We start from the raw sequence: 19314 nt of genomic DNA on the forward strand, positions 1-19314 counted from the left end.
GTTCGATTCATCTGACTAAAAATTCAAGGCGGTACTCCAGTATGGCCGCATTCAAACAAATAAAAGCCAATCGAAGCTGCAGAACAAATAAAATTCACCTAACATATCACTCAAGGAAAAAACAAAACCATATGCATGGATTATATGGCCCCAGGAACGGGGGTACAAAAGCACCTAAAACTTTTAGGGGAGTGCAAAATCAAAACTTAGGTCCCTACTTAGTTTTCTCGTGTTTACAAAACGATGCGTAAAAAGTGATTTGTAAAAAGTAGCTCGAAATTAGGTCTCTTCTCAAAGTACAAAAATAAATAGATAAAAAATAAATCCTTTTTGTGTATAAAAAAAAAAGGTACCCCCTAGGCAAATTTCGTTCCTGAGCGAGTGGAACCATATACACCCTATATTTTATCAAATTCGTGGAACACCTGAATAACATCTAGTTGTGAGCAGTAACTATATTACAAAAGCTATAGAAACCTTTCAACGCCAGACCACAAACTGAACATACTTTAGATGGTTAATTAGAATATATTTCAATGCAAACATGAAAGCCAAATTTTTTTTAAGGCACCAGTTTTACATCAAACATACAGGTAAGGTACTTTCTCGTGAGTTGACTGCATATTTATAAGAATCTATTGCAAAAACTTATACTGTACAAATACGAAAAAAACATTGTTTGAAAGCATGTTTGTTCCTTCTCGAGCCATGCCTGGCTCATAAGGGCCGGTTTCCCGGTTTCCTTGGCGTTTAGGTTCCCCACCTGAACGGGACGCCGGTCCGTCGCAGGTGAGCTGCAAGATGCAGGAGGAAAGAGTGAGGAAGTTGTGGCGAAAGAGTCAGCAGAAGTTTGCCTTTACCTTCTGCTGGAACCGCGTGGAGCTTAGGTGTTTCGCTCATAAACACACACATCGCCTGGTTTGAGATTCGAACCTGCGATCTCTCGACCACGAGTCCGCTGCTCTAACCACTAGGCCGTGTGCCTCCACCTTTGAAAGCATAGCAACCTTTTAGTTAGGACAGTGTTTCCCAAACCTTTTTGCGCCAAATTGCAATATCGTCCGCGTATCGGCCAAAAAATGCTCCGTAGCCCACCCGTGTAAAAAAAAAAAATCCCTGACACTAAATCCCTCACCAACACCCCTAAGAGAACCCCACCTATCATTTGACACACACACTACGTCGTAGACTCGTTGCCCTGTTTGAATTAAATATGCATAGTTTAAAAATCCCTTATTGTGGGTTTAGTTTTGCCATTAGTGTGAATAAAATTCTAACGTTAACTCTATATTTTTCAGACAGATTAACTTCTGGAAACTTGCGCTTTCTTTTACACTGATTTTCATTTTCCCCAAATGAATCATTGATCAGAACTACCGATGCAGAAATAATTAATGATTGTATCATAAAGAAAAAGAATAAAACTTTTTAATGAGAACCATGAGTCTGGTGCGATACATTCGGTTTCAAACTTGTCAATTTTAGACGCCAGTCTTCTCATTGTGTCACATCCAGTCCAATTCTATTCTGGGAAAGTAAAGTTCCAATATGTCTAAAACTAGATTCAACCAGGTGCGAAGTAGGGAAGGCAAGCAAAAGTAATTTCAGATGTTACCGCTGATTGAGGTAGGAATTCAATCTACTTTGATGCTACTACAAACCTTTGCTATAATGGCGATATCGCATTGTGGCTTCATTGTCATTTTGTAATGCTATCAATTCCTCCTGAACGTCTTCCTTGCAATCGACTGCATTAACCTCAAACGGATTGCTATACCAATTTGAAATATTCGGCGCAATAACATCTTGAAATCGCTCCACCATGTCATCGTGCAATGATTGTGAATAGCTGCGATATGTAGTTAAATCCTCATCAACTAATTCATCTTTCAAAGAACTTTTCGTGGAAGAAGGTTCATGTTCCTATAACCTGTATTAATTCTGTAACCCTTTAAAATGGAAGTTCATTTTCGGCACTTGATGCTTTGGGAACCAGACAGAAATTGCAGAAGACTAGTATCAAGAGTCGTCCATGGAACAAACATGATGTGCTTTGGTTTTGAAAGTTATCAGATAACGTTCTACCAGTTGGCGGCAGGTTTTCGTCACATTAAAAAGAAACTAAAAAAAACATAGAGCGATGTATTTCGCATGGAATTTTTGGTTCTCCAAGTCGACCTACCTTTTTTCTCTTCTTTTTAAGGTTTAATCTGTAAAATTCGACTTGCATGCTGGAAAATACTGTGGTTTTGAGGGTATAGCGGCTGCCGTTGGCTGTCCAAGTGCGTGTTATTAAATGGAAAAACAGTTAGTATGAATCACCATAAGACATACCTTTGCCGAACCGCGAAGGTATTTTATCGCTCTCGATTGGCGAAACGCTAAGTTATTTTATCGATCTCCTTTTGCGAACCGCTAAGTTATTTTATCGATCTCCTTTGGCGAACCGGTAAGTTATTTTATCGATCTCGAACTGCTAAGTCATTTTAAGATTGGGCACCTTTTGCTCGATTTCAATCTAATTTTCAACATGGTAAATTGGAAGCGGATTAGTAATTTAAGCGCGGAAATCTAATTTTTTGTAAATAGAAGAGAGAGAGATTGAGAAAGGTGGAGAGTAAGAGAAAGCGATGGAGAGTCCGAGAGAAAGGAAGAGTAAGAGAGTGGGAAAGTGAGAAAGAAAGGAGAGAGAAACAAAGAGGGAGAATGTGGCGATAAGAAACAGAAAGGAAGCAACAGAAAGTAGCAACCACACCCTCACCCGCGCGTAGAGCGGGTCACTTTAAGTTAGTCTGTGTATGTGTGTGTTTGTGTGAGTGTGTGTATTTGTGCGCGTGTGTATGTGTATACCTGAATGTAATTTATGCACGTCCACAAATTAGCACGCATGTTGCTCCAATTTTAGGAGGACATTCATCATGATCCTAGCTGTATTTTCGTCAGCTTATTTTCCCCAGAGGCACCAGCGAATAGCAGTAAAAATAAATTTTCAACCAAAACTTTTAACAATTTTCAAGTCAGAGAAATCACCATTCTTTGCAAACGGGAGTTATATCCCCTTTTAGTTTTTGCTAAGACTTTTGTTGGGGTTTTTTCCATCGAGGAAAAAGTGTTTTGTTGATATACGGGCAACACACACGAACGTGTATGCGTACAAAAAACATGTATGCAATAGGCGTACGTATGTGTGTGTGTATGGGTGTGTTTGTGTGTGTGTGTGTTGCCCATATATATATATATATATATAAATGAGGCTTTGGGTCAAAATTGTGTGCACATTTTGCTATGTCAGAGGTTGGCGGCCAGTGGTCGGATGGAGCTGAAAATTGACACAGGTATAGAAGCTGAAAATTGACACAGGTATAGAAGGCGTGATGAGGCAGAGAACTGAGTAGGTTAAAACTTGCCATCTGGAAAGCTGCGGTTGATATGGTGAGAAGAGTGATTTTTTTATCGATTCAAGGGGGCTCTAAGCCTCTCGAGATTGGCATCTAACGCCCAACAGCATGCACTTTGGGCTGTTGTGCTTTATACAGTGATCCCTCGCTAATTCGCGGTTCAACTATCACGGATTCACAACTTCGGAGATTTTAAAAACATATATATATGAACACCTAAATTTTTTCATTAAATCCATTAAAATATTAATAATAAACATTATTTCCTGGTCTAGGAACAACAAAACAAGCGCAAAATAGCAAAAAAGCATATATAGGAGTATTTGAACTTAAGACAGGCTGTGATTGGTGCAATAGAGAGAGACGACGAATCACAGCTTTTTATTTTGTATTCTGGCCTGTGATTGGTGCTTTGACCGATGCTCAGATCCGCAGCATCATTCCTTGTCTCTCTCTCGCGGCCATTTCGCTTCAAGCTTTCTCGCCGAGTGGTTTACTGTACTAATTTACGCTGTGCCGTGTATGGATTTTTTTGTTTCTTTGCTTTGAACTTTGCGTTTATAATAATAAAGGACGTTACTGTATGCATTTTTACAAACTAAGGACGTTATATAGACCCCCTTGACTCAAGTTAGAGAAAGGGTGCGTATTATACACGAGGTTTAGGTTTTTCAGAGGTACAGGCCCCTAAAAATCCCCTGCAATGGCTCCCAAGCATGCTGCTTCTTCCAAGGCTGGTACTGAGCCTAAACGCAAACGAAGATTAATGACGATCGCTGAGAAGGTGAAACTTCTAGATATGTTGAAGGAAGGGAGAACTTTCGCTGCCGTAGCTCGCCATTTTAGCGTGAACGAATCCACCGTCCGCTACATCAAGAAGGACGAAGCTAACATTAGGAAGACGGCTGCCATCACATTTAATAAGTTGGCAAAGAGAGTGGTTACGGCTTGTAATAAAACTATCATCCGCATGGAAGCTGCTTTGGCCGTATGGATAGCCGACTGCCGAAAGAAGAACATAGCCTTGGATACGAACATCATCTAAGCAAAGGCTAGGAGCCTGTACGAGACTTTCGCCGCTAAGGAACCTGAGGACGACAGTGGCGACCACGAAGAAGAGGACAAAGACGACGTAGAAGATCCGTAACCAGGGACGTCCAGAGCTCGCAAGATGGGAGAAATCCGAAACGTGGTCCTTTTGCTATTCGTAAGACCCGCAGAAGAGAGAGCAGGTCAACACCGAAAGCATCGACGGATGGATGAATGCGCATCCAGGCTCAGCTGTTGCGTAGGAAGTCGGGGACAAGAAACAAGAAGAAAGAGTGAGAAAAAGTTGGGCGAAAGAGTACAACAGGGATCGCCACCACTCCCTGGCGGAGCCTCGTGGAGCTTTAGGTGTTTTCGCTCAATAACCACACACAACGCCCGGTCTGGGAATCGAAACCGCGATCCTCCGACCGCGAGTCCGCTGCCCTAATCACTGGGCCATTGCGCCTCCACTGCTACTTCTGCTGACACGAGCGCTGCTGAAACATAAGTGAATGAAACTTTCAAGAAGATTATCTCCGAAGGTGGATATAAGCTCGAACATGTTTTTAATATGGACGAGACGGGTTTGTTTTGGAAAAGAATGCCGTCCCGAACTTTCCTGTTCAAAGAGGAAGCAAAACCTCTGGCTTTAGCATACAAAGATCGTGTGACCCTCGTGATGTGGGGCATTGCTGCGGGATTTTGTTTAAAGCCAGGACTTATTTACAAGTCTAAAAACCCAAGGGCTTTAAAAAACAAAAACAAGAATCTGCTACCCGTACATTGGCTGCACAATCCAAAGGCGTGGATAACGAAGATGCTGACCTTCGACTGGTTCCACCAGTGTTTTATCCCGCAAGTCAAGGTGTATCTATTAGAGAAGGGCTTGCCATTCGAAATGATTCTCCTTATGGATTAAGCTGGTGGCCACGCTACTGATCTGTCGCATGAAGGCATTCATATTGAGTTCCTGCCGCCCTACAACACTACGTCACTTATTCAACCAGTGGATCAGGGGGTTATCAGGACGTTCAAGGCCCTATACACGAGGAATGTCCTGGCGAACCTGGTTGCTTCTGTGGATGCCGCCCAAGAAGACGAAGACGAAAATTTTGATTTGAAGGCATACTGGCGGCATTACACAATTGCAACGTGCCTTCAAAACATCCAGAAGGCATTGCAAGAAATGAAACCTGCCACCATTAACGCGAGCTGGAAAAATTTGCGGCCCGAGGTTATTTAGGACAACAAAGGATTTACACCTGCCGAAATCCAACACTCCGCAGTACAGAAAGCTTCGCAGTTGGCTGCGATCATTGGAGGTGACGGCTTTGCAGACATGACCACGGGAGACATCGACGCGTTATTAGACTGCCCTAAGGCAGCGAGCTGGCAGAACCGTTAGCACGCCGGGCGAAATGCGTAGCCGTATTTCGTCTACTGTTACGTTCTGAATTCAAATTCCGCCGAGGTCGGCTTTGCCTTTCATCCTTCCGGGGTCGATAAATTAAGTACCAGTTACGCACTGGGGTCGATGTAATCGACTTAATCCGTTTGTCTGTCCTTGTTTGTCCCCTCTATATTTAGCCCCTTGTGGATAATAAAGAAACAGTTATTAGACTGCCACGTTTCTTCTGAAGGAGTACGGAGTAGATATTTTAGAAGGCTCCGGGTTCAAAAAGGAGGTAAAAATGTAGAAGCTCAGAGGTGGGGCTGAGGAAACTTTATTCCATTTCTCATCTTCATCTTATCATTCATTATAACACACACTTCTCTTTTCTTTTACCGTAAATCCTCGAGTATAATCCGCATTTTCCCCGCAAAATTTAAAGGTCAAAATCCCTAGTGCGTACTATATACGAGGTTAAAAATGAAAATTATTTTCTAAGCAATGTCCGAGTGTCTATTTGCTGTCCGGCAATGTTTATTCAGATGCATTTTGTGATGAAGGGCGCGAAAATACCTTAAGCTAAGCCTGAAAGCAATGAAGTCATAAAAGAATCATCCATAGCTTGCAGTAAGCAACATTTATTAAACGTTATTACTGTTATTTCTTTATTTTCTGCAAACAAAATGCACAAAAAAGCTACATGTTTGCATTTTGTTATATATACAATAATAATAAAGGATGTTACTGTATACATTTTTACAAACCAAGGACGTTATCTGGACCTCCTTGACTCAAGATAGAGAAGGGGTGCGTATTATACACAAGGTTTAGGTTTTTCAGAGGTACAGCCCCCTAAAAATCCCCTGCGTATTATACTCAAGGGTGGATTATACTCAAGGATTTACGATATTTGTTATGTATCCCCACATGTCTTTGTGTTATCCTCTCTGTGTTGGCCCCTTGTGGGCAATAAAGAAAAGGGGTGTCAACTCCAACTAGTCTGTGATTGGACGGGTACGACTCGATACCTTATAGAGATATGTCAAATGATATGAATAAACATTGACTTAAATCAGTTATGGGCAGCCTACGGCCCATGGGATTTTCTGGAAGGCCCGCCTAACAAAAACTACCTTCCAAAAATGTTTAGCTGTGCGGTCCACCTGGTGATGCGCTATGTCTAATGCGATCCGCTTCTCGACAAAGGTTGCCCATGCTTGGCTTAAATAGCCAGTGGAAGGAAAGATGCGGTGAAAGTATCGTAAGATGAAATATTGGGTTGTCCGGAAAGGTCGTGCAGATTTTTAAAGGAAAGAAAAAGGTCTATAAATACTTGCCATTACATTTTTAATCAACCAAATATGAACCATTTTGTTGCACAATGCGTCTCCATCTTTCCTTTAACTTGAAAATACCCTTTTCCCAGAACTGAGGTGGTTTCATGGCAAAGAATTCATCAAGGTATCTCTTTACGTCATCCAAGGAATTGAAATTTTTACCATTAAGACTATTCTTCAGAGACCTGAATAAGTGGAAATCCGAAGGAGCAATATCTGGTGAATATGGAGGGTGGGGTAACACATCCCAGCCAAGCTGCAGCAATTTTTGTCTGGCTCCCAAAGCATCAAGTGCCGAAAATGAACTTTATTATCTTCCATTTTTAAAGGGTTACAGAATTAATACAGGTTATAGGAACATGAACCTTCTTCCACGAAAAGATAGCTTAAATTGTGCTCTAAATGGAGGTGTTGTCAAATCCTATTTTATGAACTCAATTATGTTCTAAAATAAGTCGAAAGGTTAGCTACTATAAATCGGTAACCCAATACATGTCATGTGATAAGAAAACAGATGGAAAATAGAAAAGAAAGCAGATGAAAAATTTTATCCACAAATTTTACTTGTTTTACGCATTACTTTAATAGAACGGGCAGGAACTGAACTTAAAACTTTCAGTAATATAATTGCAATTCACGGAGGTAATTTTCACTTCACCTGGTCACGTAAAATAAAAACGGGCGGAACAATTTCAAATGGAATCTACTCAAATTTGCATAGGTCTTAAACAAGCTATAAATATTGATTGTCAGAGCTCAGCGAGTACTGACGCCAGCAACATGGGAAACCAAAGTTCACGTAACCTCGGATCTGAATCGAGCCCAGGACTTCTGCCTCTAACATCCCTTAAGAAAAAGCAGTACCCATTTGAAAATCTAATCTTTGAAGGATGTGGTGCCAAAGCATTTGCTTATGCCGGAGCAATAAAAGTAAGTTTATTTTTATCTTCCCCCTTTTCTTTTATTCAATAGTTCTATTTCTAAAATACGCAAACGCTGTCTTCTTTTAAATTACTCTGATAAATATATTAGTACTTAAATATACAGTTTAAAGCTATCGTATCTTTTTTTCAACTACTGACTGTAGTTTTATATCTTTTTAAACTTGAAGCTTCTTACATTAATCGCAATCGCCTTGTTCTCATAAGCTCTTTAGCCACATTTTGTTCTAATAAACACTTCCCTTTTAAACTTCTGGAAATCTTGCAGGTCCTCGAGAAAACTGGCATTCTCTCTAATATCAAACGATTTAGTGGTGTTGGAACTGGTGCTATCGTAGCCTGTCTTTTGGCCGCTGGTTTCAGTTGCAATTCTCTACAACAGACTGTCAGTGAACATCTGGAAAAACTTTTGATTGGTAAGAAATGTTTTTGATATTCGTTAATACTGTCACTCTCTCCCTCGATAATTTTGCATAGAAAACTTATTGCTTACCTACTCGAATAGGTGTCTCCACTGCAATTGATAAATAGTATTGTTGTATACGTAACTAGCAGTATCGCCCGGCGTTGCTCTGGTTTGTTTTGACCCTTTAGAATTATAATTTTTGAAAAGTAAAAATTTTGCATTCTGTAGCTTGTTATTCTCTTTTAAGTGAACATTTTTCTGGTTGCAATATACCGAAAACTGACGACACAGTAGTCAAAAAATCGTTAAAAAATAGGGATTTTCATAGAAAAAAAAGCACCTTTTTGGTGTTAACATGGTCCGATTTGATTTTTTTTTTTTTTTTTTTTTTTTTTTTTTTTTTTTTTTTTCTCTTTCCTTCTACGGAAGGAAGAGCAAGCCTTCTATCGTACTCTCAATTTTGGTCAACTTTTGCCGCAGGGTCTCGGAGGAGATAGTGTTAGTTGAAGGCTGCCATACACAGACAATTTCAGCTTTATATATATATATACATATAATATATAGAGAGAGATTAGTGTTTATAACTGATTCCAGCATCGTTAAAATTGCAGTTTTAGGATTCGATATCTTTCGTATAACTCTTGGTAATTGTTGTTAGATCTACATTTATTGGCATTCGGAAGTCACGGCAAAAAAAACTAAATCCCTGTGTGGCAACTAAGCTTAATCTAGAACAAATTTTTTTACCCTTTTCAGACAACCAATGCACTGATGAGGTTACCCAAGATGAGGTGTTCGAGAAATTCGGTTGGAATTCTGGCCAAAAATTCTTTGACTGGTTCGGCAATGTTCTAACGCAAAAGTGTGGAAACGCTGACATAACATTTCAAGAGGTAAGTACACAATGCATGTCTTTGTTACAAAGAATATGTACTGGGAACACAATTCTAACACTAATTCCTGTTCATACTCTTTCAGCTTTACAAAAAGACTGGCAAGGAATTGTGTATTGTTGTTGTGAACGTAAACCGAATGAAGGAAGAATATTTTCACCCCAAAACAACACCTGATGTCGTTGTTCGTCTTGCAGTCCTTATGACCATCTCTGTTCCCGGTAATTATGCAATCTACAGTTCAATTTTCCTCATCGGTAACCTAATGGTTTGCTGTCTTGTTCCAACATTTAAAAATTAATGTTTTTAAGTTAGACGTTTGACCAACTCAATGTAGCTTTTAGCCTATATTACCTGATAATTTGTAAATTTGCCCACTTAGAAAATTTTTTATCCTCTTGCCCTAACTATTTTGCTTCATCCATTTGTCTTCGAATCCAATTCTATATTTTGAAAACCTAGCTTGACTCTTAATTTCCATAAAATCGTTTCTGTTCTTCCCATGACCGTTGGAAACCCGTTTTTGAATACTTATCACTCATAAATTTATTAATAGGTTTGTCCCAGCCTGTGAAATTTAGTGTCGCTGATTCCCCCGAAAGCTACTACCTGGATGGTGGGATACTTTGCAACTACCCCATTCATTGCTTCGATGGTTGGTGGCTATCGATGGAATCCTATAACTCATTTCTTCAGAAATGTCCAACTCCTGATATTAGAACGCTGCATCGAGAACGTTTCTCTGGCGTCAATTCCCAAAGCCTCGGATTTATCATGGTAAGTTTGTTTCCCCACTTTTATATTCGTTTCAGTACTGCAGTCCACTGCGTTCAGTTTTGTATCCTGGTTTATAAAGATGTCCCAGTTAATCACGAGCTATCCTTGTTTATTAACGAATACCAGTAAACAGGAATAATTTACAAAAATGGAATAACGTAAGTTACTGTGTAGAGTTTCTGTAAGAATTTCCAAGAACTACGAAATTGTTCACACTAAGGCCTATCGTTCAAAAAAAATTTGAATTTTGACTTCATGTTTCTCAGCGCATTAAATTTGTATTCTCGTTTAAATCCAGTTCGACGATTACCACACCGCTAAGACATATAAAACAATGAAGGAACGCCTGGATCTTACTGAAGCTGCTATCGCCATACCCGAAAGCGACCTTGGCAAGTAAGTATTTTACGAGTACATATGCTGTATGGAAAGCTGAGTAGTAAACCAATTCTACGGAGTGGGCGTAGACTATAACTTCAGATAATTTAATCTTTATTTAAATACGAACTTAACTTTTATAACTGATGGCATTTAGTTTCAACTAAATTGTATTTCTTTTAAAGGAAATACAAAGAGGTCTGTCAAAATATTAAGCAGATGAAAATGCTATTTGAGGAGTTTCCAGAGGCCATGACAAAGCTTTGTGGGGTAAGTTACAAATTTTCAAATTTAAATCTGTCTATTGAGCTTAATCCTTTTGAGCCCTTGTGGCTATAATAAAGTTAGCTTAATCCTGATGATGTAAATGGTTTAAAATATAACTGAATTCCTGTCCATAAACAGGTTTTGGAGAAAATCAAAGACTGCAACAATTTGGCATCGGTTTCTGACTTGACAAAGGAGATAACCAACCAAGTAAGCGTTGAAACTAAATTCTTCTAAATCGTATTTATCGTTCACTTTGATACACGGACATTTGAAAATGGGTTTGGTCACTTTTCTGTTTATAGGAATCTTTCTCTGCGATAGAAATTCGGGCGTTATTTGGAGTTGAAAATAATGAAAATGAGTGCCTTGCTTTTTTCCAAAAGCATTTTGATGCCAAGGAGATGGTGAGTTGGTTGGCCTTAGATATACCTAAACTTGTATTGGATTTTTTTTGTAAACTTTTCACTCTTATTTCTTTCAGCTTCCAGTTACTGAAATTATAAGTTTTATTGAGAAAAGAACCTCTCGCAATTTTTACAACTATAGTAAATTGTCAGCAAGGTCGAATATAACCAATTTATCCTCATTCTGGGGGACAATTAATAACGCTATCCATGAAACCAATAAACTGACTTCGGTAAGTATCGTTGTATATAGTTGACGTAACAATATCAGCATATATAAGATGGTTGAACTTACTCCTCCTGTTTATCTTCCAGGAAGCCGACTTGACCCGTACTGTTGGTATTTACACTGGTCATATTACCAATAATGATATTGACCTGGATGAAGCCGACGAAATCTATTTATTTCAAGTAAGTCCTCGATTTCTTTGACTCGTTTCTCCGTCAAATTCTTTGTCTTCTATAACTGCAACTTTCTAATTTGTAGCATGGCTGGAACTGCACAGTGGCCTTCTTGCGACAATTCGGCGCCCTATCGATTATAACACCAGAAGAAATGGTATCTATCAGTACCCAGGCACCACCAGATGAACCAGACCAAGAGCTCGAAACAACAACGGAACAGACAACTGAATCGAAAACCACGGACCTTGAAGATTGACTTTAAAATTTATATGCACCTGGAATCTTGATTTGTTACCGCTTCATTTTTTGGCCTCGTTTTTGATTTCTAGAAATAAAATAATTCTTTAAAATATTTTCGACTTTACTATTTCACTTAAAATTTAAGGTCGATGGTGTAACTTGACCATACGACGTGCGTAAAAACTAAAAGCTCTTGAAGACTAGCAGCTCCTCGTGTTGTTACCAATGTTACCAATGTGGGCGCAGGTTTTGACGTCAGAACGTAAACAGCCGGTTATAGATGCCGCAAAGTATCTGGTTCGACTCTAACAGTTCCGCTGATGTTAGGTGAGCTTTTAATCGAACTCTGAAAAGATGAAAAGTGGTTGATCTCGGGACAATTCAAAGGAATTCGAGACAAGGCCAATTGCCCAACGTTGAGATCTTTCAACTGGAAGTGTCCGTCAAATGACTTTAAAACTTTTGACGCAAGTAGCTATTGATAGCACCATAACCCTGGCTCATGCTGAAAACGATGGTCACTAAGAAATTGATAGGTTGGCCTTCATTAAAAAAAAAAATCGATCTTGGTAATGCATTGTAAGATTGTTTTAGGAAATAAAAACTGAAGAAAAATTACCTAAATCTTTCGAGAAGTATAAAAAGTATACTGTATTTTCTTCAGCTTGTATTTCCTAAAATTTAATCTTACTTTCAATGCCTTGCCAATATTCTTTTTCTGCTCGAAAATTTAGCTTTTATTTTATACTTAATGAATCCAAGTTTTAAATTTGTTTCATATTCGATATCGTTAAATTTCGAGCAGAACTTTTCTAATCCAAGTCGCGATAGCAATAATTTGGTATAATGGAAGCATCTGATCTTTTATCTACCAATTTAGTTTTTCATTTTAGCAAGACCTGAGGTGGGGAAACTCTGACATTGCTTAAGCAAGTTTTCATATGACTGACAAATATTGAACTCATTTCAATAGTTACTTCACTCCATTACAACTTTTATCTTTTCTAATAAATGCCAATAGTATTATAAATTGTTCTATAAACCAGTTTTCTTTTTGTACTTGGTACAGCCAGGAAATCGTGTTCATTTTTTCTCCTCCGCTAACTGGAAAATTATCAAGTTAAATTTCTCAGCGTTTTAAGTTCGGAATCTGATTCTTAAGAGGAATTTTTCGCTTAATATCCTTAATTAAAATTTGCTTAAGTAAAATTGGATTTTGTCACTTTATAAGCAGTAACTTAACATCAGTTCTCACACATTTGAATTTTATTCGTGACTCTTGCACCTTGCCTATTTTCTGATTTCTGTAGCCAATCGTCTTGTTCCCAAAATAATAGTTCCCTCCAACCCACCATATTTATTTCCGTTTAGAGGCCATAAACTTATGCTAGTTAATATGAACGATATTAATACCTGCACCCCCCCTCAAAAAGTAGTGGCAGTATGACAATATAGTAACCACATCACAGCGCAGATGTAGTTTGGTAACTCTACGACCAAAGACTAACAAAAGCGATATTACGAAACTTAAGACAAACTACATTAGGTCATTCATTCTACAAGACATTGAGCAAAATCTTCGATAACACTAGTTCGACTTAATTGTTGCATAATCTTTCTCCAATAGCAAAGTGCTCTTAGATCTTTAATCTGCTTCAGCTAGTAAATAGCAATTGCGATAAATTCGCAGTATCCCGATATTCGGTAGTCACCCCAAATTCATAAACTGTAAAAGTTCACACAGGTCTTTCACGTCTCTTTGTCCAAGGCGTAGCGGCGACAGCAATAAAATGCTAGTTTTCTCGAATATAGAATTAACTTCATGGAGCGCTCGAAATGCTATTGCTTAACCAGTTCATCTTGGCATCCTTTGCCAACTGTTTCTTTCTTATATCGACTCTGATGTTCAATCTATAGGTTACTTGTTGTTTTTTTTTTTTTTTTTTTTTTTATTACCCACAAAGGGACAATACAACCTGATTTGGGGTCAGATTCAAGAATGATTTTACACAAAGGATGAAATTAGAAATTTACACATAATTACAAACATATAATGAAATCGGAGAAATCAAATGCTAAGACAAACCGGAAGACATTACGGATGGAGTGGGCGGCGGGTTTAGCTCGGAGCACCCGCCTCGCCACTGATACCTGGGTTTTGTCCTGTTTTGCATTCATGTGGTTCCATCCACACGCAACATCCGTGCTTCACTCTTCCATCGATTTTCAAACACTGAAGTAATTCACCAATCCAGGGCCAGAGATGAAATTGCCTGACTCCAGTTTATAGATTACTGCCTGTTACTGCCTCATAACACGCCTGTTTTCAACTGAGAAATGCTTTCGAAGCCACAACTTTATATTTTAGTCTGTCACTAATTTTTTTTTAAGTGGATCGTCGTAAGCAAAAGGACATGGTTGTGGGGAAACCAAAATGAAGCTTTTGCGACGATCAAGCAGCGCACACCAGTAAGTCTTTAATTCGCCTGTTAACGGTTTTAAAGTGTGTGCAGCTATGAGAAACTTATCTGCTGCAGTTCTCTTGCATTCCACCGAATTTCTATTTGACATTTCCATCAGACTGAAATCAAAACCTATCGACAAGTTGAAATTTGAACCCACGCTCCTCGGTTCTGAATAATTCACTGCAACTAGAAGATGAATAAACATCGACTATGTCCATTGCACGATTTTACAGACTCGACAAATTCTGCTTTTTAATTAATTTCATTGTGTGGTAAGTAGCTTGCTTACCAACCACATGGTTCCGTGTTCAGTCCCACTGCGTGGCATCTTGGGCAAGTGTCTTCTGCTATAGCCCCGGGCCGACCAATGCCTTCTGAGTGGATTTGGTAGACGGAAACTGAAAGAAGCCTGTCGTGTATATATATATATATATATATATATATAATATATATATATATATATATATATAAACGGCAGTTTGTCTGTGTGTGTTTCTGTGTGTCTGTTAGGTTGTACCCTCACCCTGACCACGGCTTTTAACCGATTCTGATGAAACTTGACACACACATAGCCCAATGTCATAATTCAAAACTAACGCAGCGAAAATTTTGAAAAGTTCCCCCAGTTCTGAAAAAAATCGATAAATTCGACATGGGGTCGAGAATCAGAAACACGAACCACAGACTGTCTAGGGGACGCAACTCCACCTTTTTAACTCTCAAAAAAATTTACCATTTTTTGGCTATAACTCTCTAAAAATGCTTTATAGTTATTTCCCTTACAAACCTGAGCAATGCCGGGCGATACTGCTAGTATATATATATATATGTGTGTGTGTTTGTGTGTCTGTGTTTGTCCCCCTAGCATTGCTTGACAACCAATGCTGGTGTGTTTACGTCTCCGTAACTTAGCGGTTCGGCAAAAGAGACCGATAGATTAAGTACTGGGCTTACAAAGAATAAGTCCCGGGGTCGATTTGCTCGACTAAAGGTGGTGCTCCAGCATGGCCACAGTCAAATGACTGAAACAAGTAAAAGAGTAAGGAGTAAACGTCTCTGAACGTCAGTATATTGACTAGTTTTATTCGACTTATCTTCTACCCTTTTTAAACATCAATTTCTATTTTCTTTTTCAAGCTCACAGTTGTAATATTCTCCGTAATTTTGCTTCATCCCATAATCTTTATTTATATGGAAGCTTAACACTTGGTCATATAAATGAAGGTTCTTTCGAATATTCTGGGAAAGTATTTTGCCTGTTTTACTCACGCGACGATTTCTTACATTCTCTTGACATCTTACAAATATTGAGTGGTATTCATTCGTTTCAGTCATTTGACTGCGGCCATTCTGGGGCGCCGCATTGAATTTTTGTCGAACGAATCGATCCCTGCATTTTTAGAGCCTGGTACTTATTCAAGCAGTTTCCTTTGCCGAACCGCTAAGTTACGGGGACGTAATTGCACCAGCACCGGTTTTCGAGGGTCGGTAGACGACTCTTGCTGAAGGTGTCACAGAGTGGACTGAAACCGAAACCATGTGGTTGGGGGAACTAACTTGCTACACAGCTAGGCCCGCGTGTACACACATACCTCATCTATCCTCATGAATTGAAAAGGATTAACTTTTCGTCCAATATCAACTGAAATCTATTGATTTAGAAAATTATTTTACTTCATATATCAACGCCCGATCTCAGTCGATTAGGGATTTAATTGATTAATTAGAAAGCCGCCGTTACAGATAGATCGAATTTATCAAAATATGAATACCCCAAATATCTCTTTACTCTCTCTCTCTCTCTCTCTCTTTACTTGTTTCAGTCATTTGACTGAGGCCATGCTGGAGCACCGCCTTTAGTCGAGCAAATTGACCCCGGGACTTATTCTTTTGTAAGCCCAGTACTTATTCTATCGGTCTCTTTTGCCGAACCGCTAAGTGACGGGGACGTAAACACACCAGCATCGGTTGTCAAGCAATGCTAGGGGGACAAACACAGACACACAAACGATACAAATCTTTGACCAATTAGCGTACTGAATAAGAAAATTACGAAAACAAAAAAATGACTAACTCGAAAAAATAACTTACGTTCAAAGTATGTGCAGTGAGCCTTCCTCTCACCCCGTTCCGAAAGGTGGTGCAGATTGCAGGACTGTCTTAGCATATGCTCTAGGGCAAATCAATGCACTGGGCACCTATACTATCTATTTGCAGCAATCCAAAAACAGATCAGAATTGAACCCCCTAGACAATTGCTCAGTGTTCCCATACATTAAGACAGTCCAGGCAGATTAAATGGCTACAGGGTTGTATGCCCTTTGCATAGTAAATATTTATCATGCTAAGAAAATACTTTCATTGAATGGTAAGCTAGTTATCTGTTTCTTTATTGCCCACAAGGGCCTATCTATATGATGAATCTAGTGGATCTTGCATGCATGAAGTGGATTCGATCCACCATAGCCAAATTTAAATTAACACTGCAACAGAACTTTTCTCCACGATGGAACAATGTTTTTTCTCTGGCAGCAGTTTTACATTTTCCAGATGCCTTTAGCTAGGCCGAAATAATGTCTTCACCACTTTACTCTTTCTAACCTCTTCTATTTCACCAAAAGCTAGAATAGAGATAACAAGACCACCAACTAAATCTATTGTTCTCAGTGATATATTTGTCCCTTCTTTGTTGGCCCCTTGTGGGTAGTAAAAAAATCATCAACCAAGTAGTCACTTCAGTGACGACGAAGTCTGGTTGACAAGCTAGAACCTTGGTCAGAGGGAGAAATGAAGTTTACTGTCAGCAACTGTGAGACAACGTCCCACACCATACAACTCTTACTAGCTCTAATTCTGTTCTCTTAAAACATCATTCTATCTCTCTGTAATTACTACTAAACAATGAAGAGGACACAAACACAAACTTTACTTCGCATGCTTTCAGCTTTATCATAACCTGCCTGTCGAGGCAAAGTATTTGTAAGGTAACGGTAAATAAAAACTTCATGCATTGTTCATCTTTCACATCCTACAACATACAATAACAATTTTTTATCGTGACAACTGACATAATAATGTTTAATCAATCTTACCCGTTACAAATCAGAAGATATGCATTATTTTTAATATTTCACTTCAATTCAGCTACCTGGTTATCATCTCTACATAGCATGGAACTAGGCATAGAATCATGACAATCAGAGGCACTGGAGAACATTTCCTATATGCTCCATGATCCGTGCAGTTTGAGCACAATGTCTGAAGAGAATGAATACAGCAAGAGCATTCTGCACTGCGAGAACTAATTGTTTCGCCAAAGGATTCGATGTATTAATGTAGATCGCATCCTTACGTAGCTCCCCCCCCCCCAAATGTCTACAGCTCTGTCAATCACTGGCGACCAGCACTGCGAAGTAAAAGACAATGTTCCAGGTTGTAAATAGTGATTACTCTGACGCAGTCCTCAAATTGTGGAGAGAACTAAAGTCTTGACTAACGATTTAGTTTCAGGAAGTAGTGGAGACGTTTCCGCGATAAACGTCAAAATTCTGAACGAAATTGCCTCCTGAATTTTCTGAAATATCGAATTGTTTCCAGCAGTTCCACTTTCGCGAAGATAAAGATTAAAGCAGCAGCAAAAAGGCAACGCTAGGCCCAGAACTCCAGCCAAGACCACCAGCCGCCCTGCCATGCAGTCAATGCCGAAGACCGTTCCATTCCCGACTTGGCTTTCTAAACCACGTCAGGTTTAAGCATCATTGAGGCACCCGATGAACAAAACACGATTGGTGCCAACGACTAGCTGAAATTGATTTTAAATTGACAAGGCCAGTAAGCTTGAGGATAGGAGATTAGGCTATTACATTGCTCCTTATGTTCAATTTGTCCTTATTTTATCGACTCCGAAAAGTAAAGCCGGCATCGATGGAATTTAAACGACTAAAACACAGACGAAATTCTTAACACTTTACCCGGCGTGCTCACGATCCTGGCAGCTCGCCGCCTGTACTGGCTGAAATATTAAAATAGCGTCATTGGAAGGGTTATTTCCGATATATTTCAGTTTGTGTCACGTCACTTCAACACCAGATGGTTAATAGCTAGGAAATAATTTAAGCAGTATGATGGTGGCAAAACGATGTTATTCCCCCCACTTACAGAAATTGAGTTACTCCGCTATATAAGCAAGCAGCTGGCAGACACGTTAGCACGCCGGGCGAAATGCTTAGCGGTATTTCGTCAGCCGCTGCGTTCTGAGTTCAAATTCCACCGAGGTCAACTTTGCCTTTCATCCTTTCGGGGTCGATTAAATGAGTACTAGTTATACACTGGGGTCGATATAATCGACTTAATCTGTTTGTCCCCTCTATGTGTAGTCCCTTGTGGGCAATAAAGAAATAAGAAACGTTAGCACGTCAGGCGAAATGCTTAGCAGTATTTCGTTTGTCTACGTTCCGAGTTCAAATTCTGCCGTGGTCGACTTTGCAGTTCATACTTTCTGGGTCGATAAAGGTCAATCCAAGAGTATATGTTGATTTATCTCCATTGAGCTCGTGTTAATGAAGGAGATAATTCCTGGTAACACATTCTGATTCAAAGTCGTGATCGTCTTAGGTAGAGGAAATTGGTTGCGATTCGAGGGAAAGTGATTGCCGTATCTATCAGGTCCTGTTGAATAGACGGCGTTTTATGCGGGTTAATATAGAAAAGGGACTAAAAGAATAACTATTTTAGGTAAAGTGAAGATTGTACGTCGATTATTCAGTAATCCGATGAAGTTTGTTTTGAAGTCGAAACCGTCTGCAAAGGACAGTCATTTTTCTACCGATTACATCACTGGTCTTAAATGTAGTTTTGTATATTTAATACACGGTGTTTATGCATAATAAATATTAATACTTCGTAGTCATCTTAACATTTAGCTTCTATTGAAGCGATTATATATTGTGAACAAAAAATATAACCACATACATTCGTTGTA

The 19314-nt window shown here is 39.2% G+C and overlaps 1 protein-coding gene across 1 annotated transcript; it reads left to right on the plus strand.

The window, feature by feature from the left end:
• Positions 1-7773: 7773 nt before the first annotated feature.
• LOC115217280 lies at positions 7774-11937 on the plus strand. Its single transcript, XM_029786921.2, has 12 exons — positions 7774-8084; positions 8364-8511; positions 9258-9394; positions 9480-9615; positions 9951-10171; positions 10470-10567; positions 10735-10819; positions 10955-11026; positions 11122-11223; positions 11301-11456; positions 11539-11634; positions 11711-11937. The coding sequence occupies exons 1-12, from the start codon at positions 7851-7853 to the stop codon at positions 11882-11884; spliced, it is 1659 nt and encodes a 552-aa protein (XP_029642781.2). The 5' UTR covers positions 7774-7850; the 3' UTR covers positions 11885-11937.
• The last annotated feature ends 7377 nt before the right edge of the window (positions 11938-19314 follow it).

This window comes from Octopus sinensis, linkage group LG11, assembly GCF_006345805.1.
Source record: "Octopus sinensis linkage group LG11, ASM634580v1, whole genome shotgun sequence".
Classification (NCBI taxonomy): Eukaryota; Metazoa; Mollusca; class Cephalopoda; order Octopoda; family Octopodidae; genus Octopus; species Octopus sinensis.

Excerpts from the sequence above, each read along its gene's own strand:
- LOC115217280 (XM_029786921.2), top strand. The coding sequence starts at position 7,851 with ATGGAATCTACTCAAATTTGCATAGGTCTTAAACAAGCTATAAATATT. Across the intron at positions 10,820-10,954 it reads CCATGACAAAGCTTTGTGGG|GTTTTGGAGAAAATCAAAGA; the intron begins GTAAGTTACAAA and ends GTCCATAAACAG. Across the intron at positions 11,224-11,300 it reads ATTTTGATGCCAAGGAGATG|CTTCCAGTTACTGAAATTAT; the intron begins GTGAGTTGGTTG and ends TATTTCTTTCAG.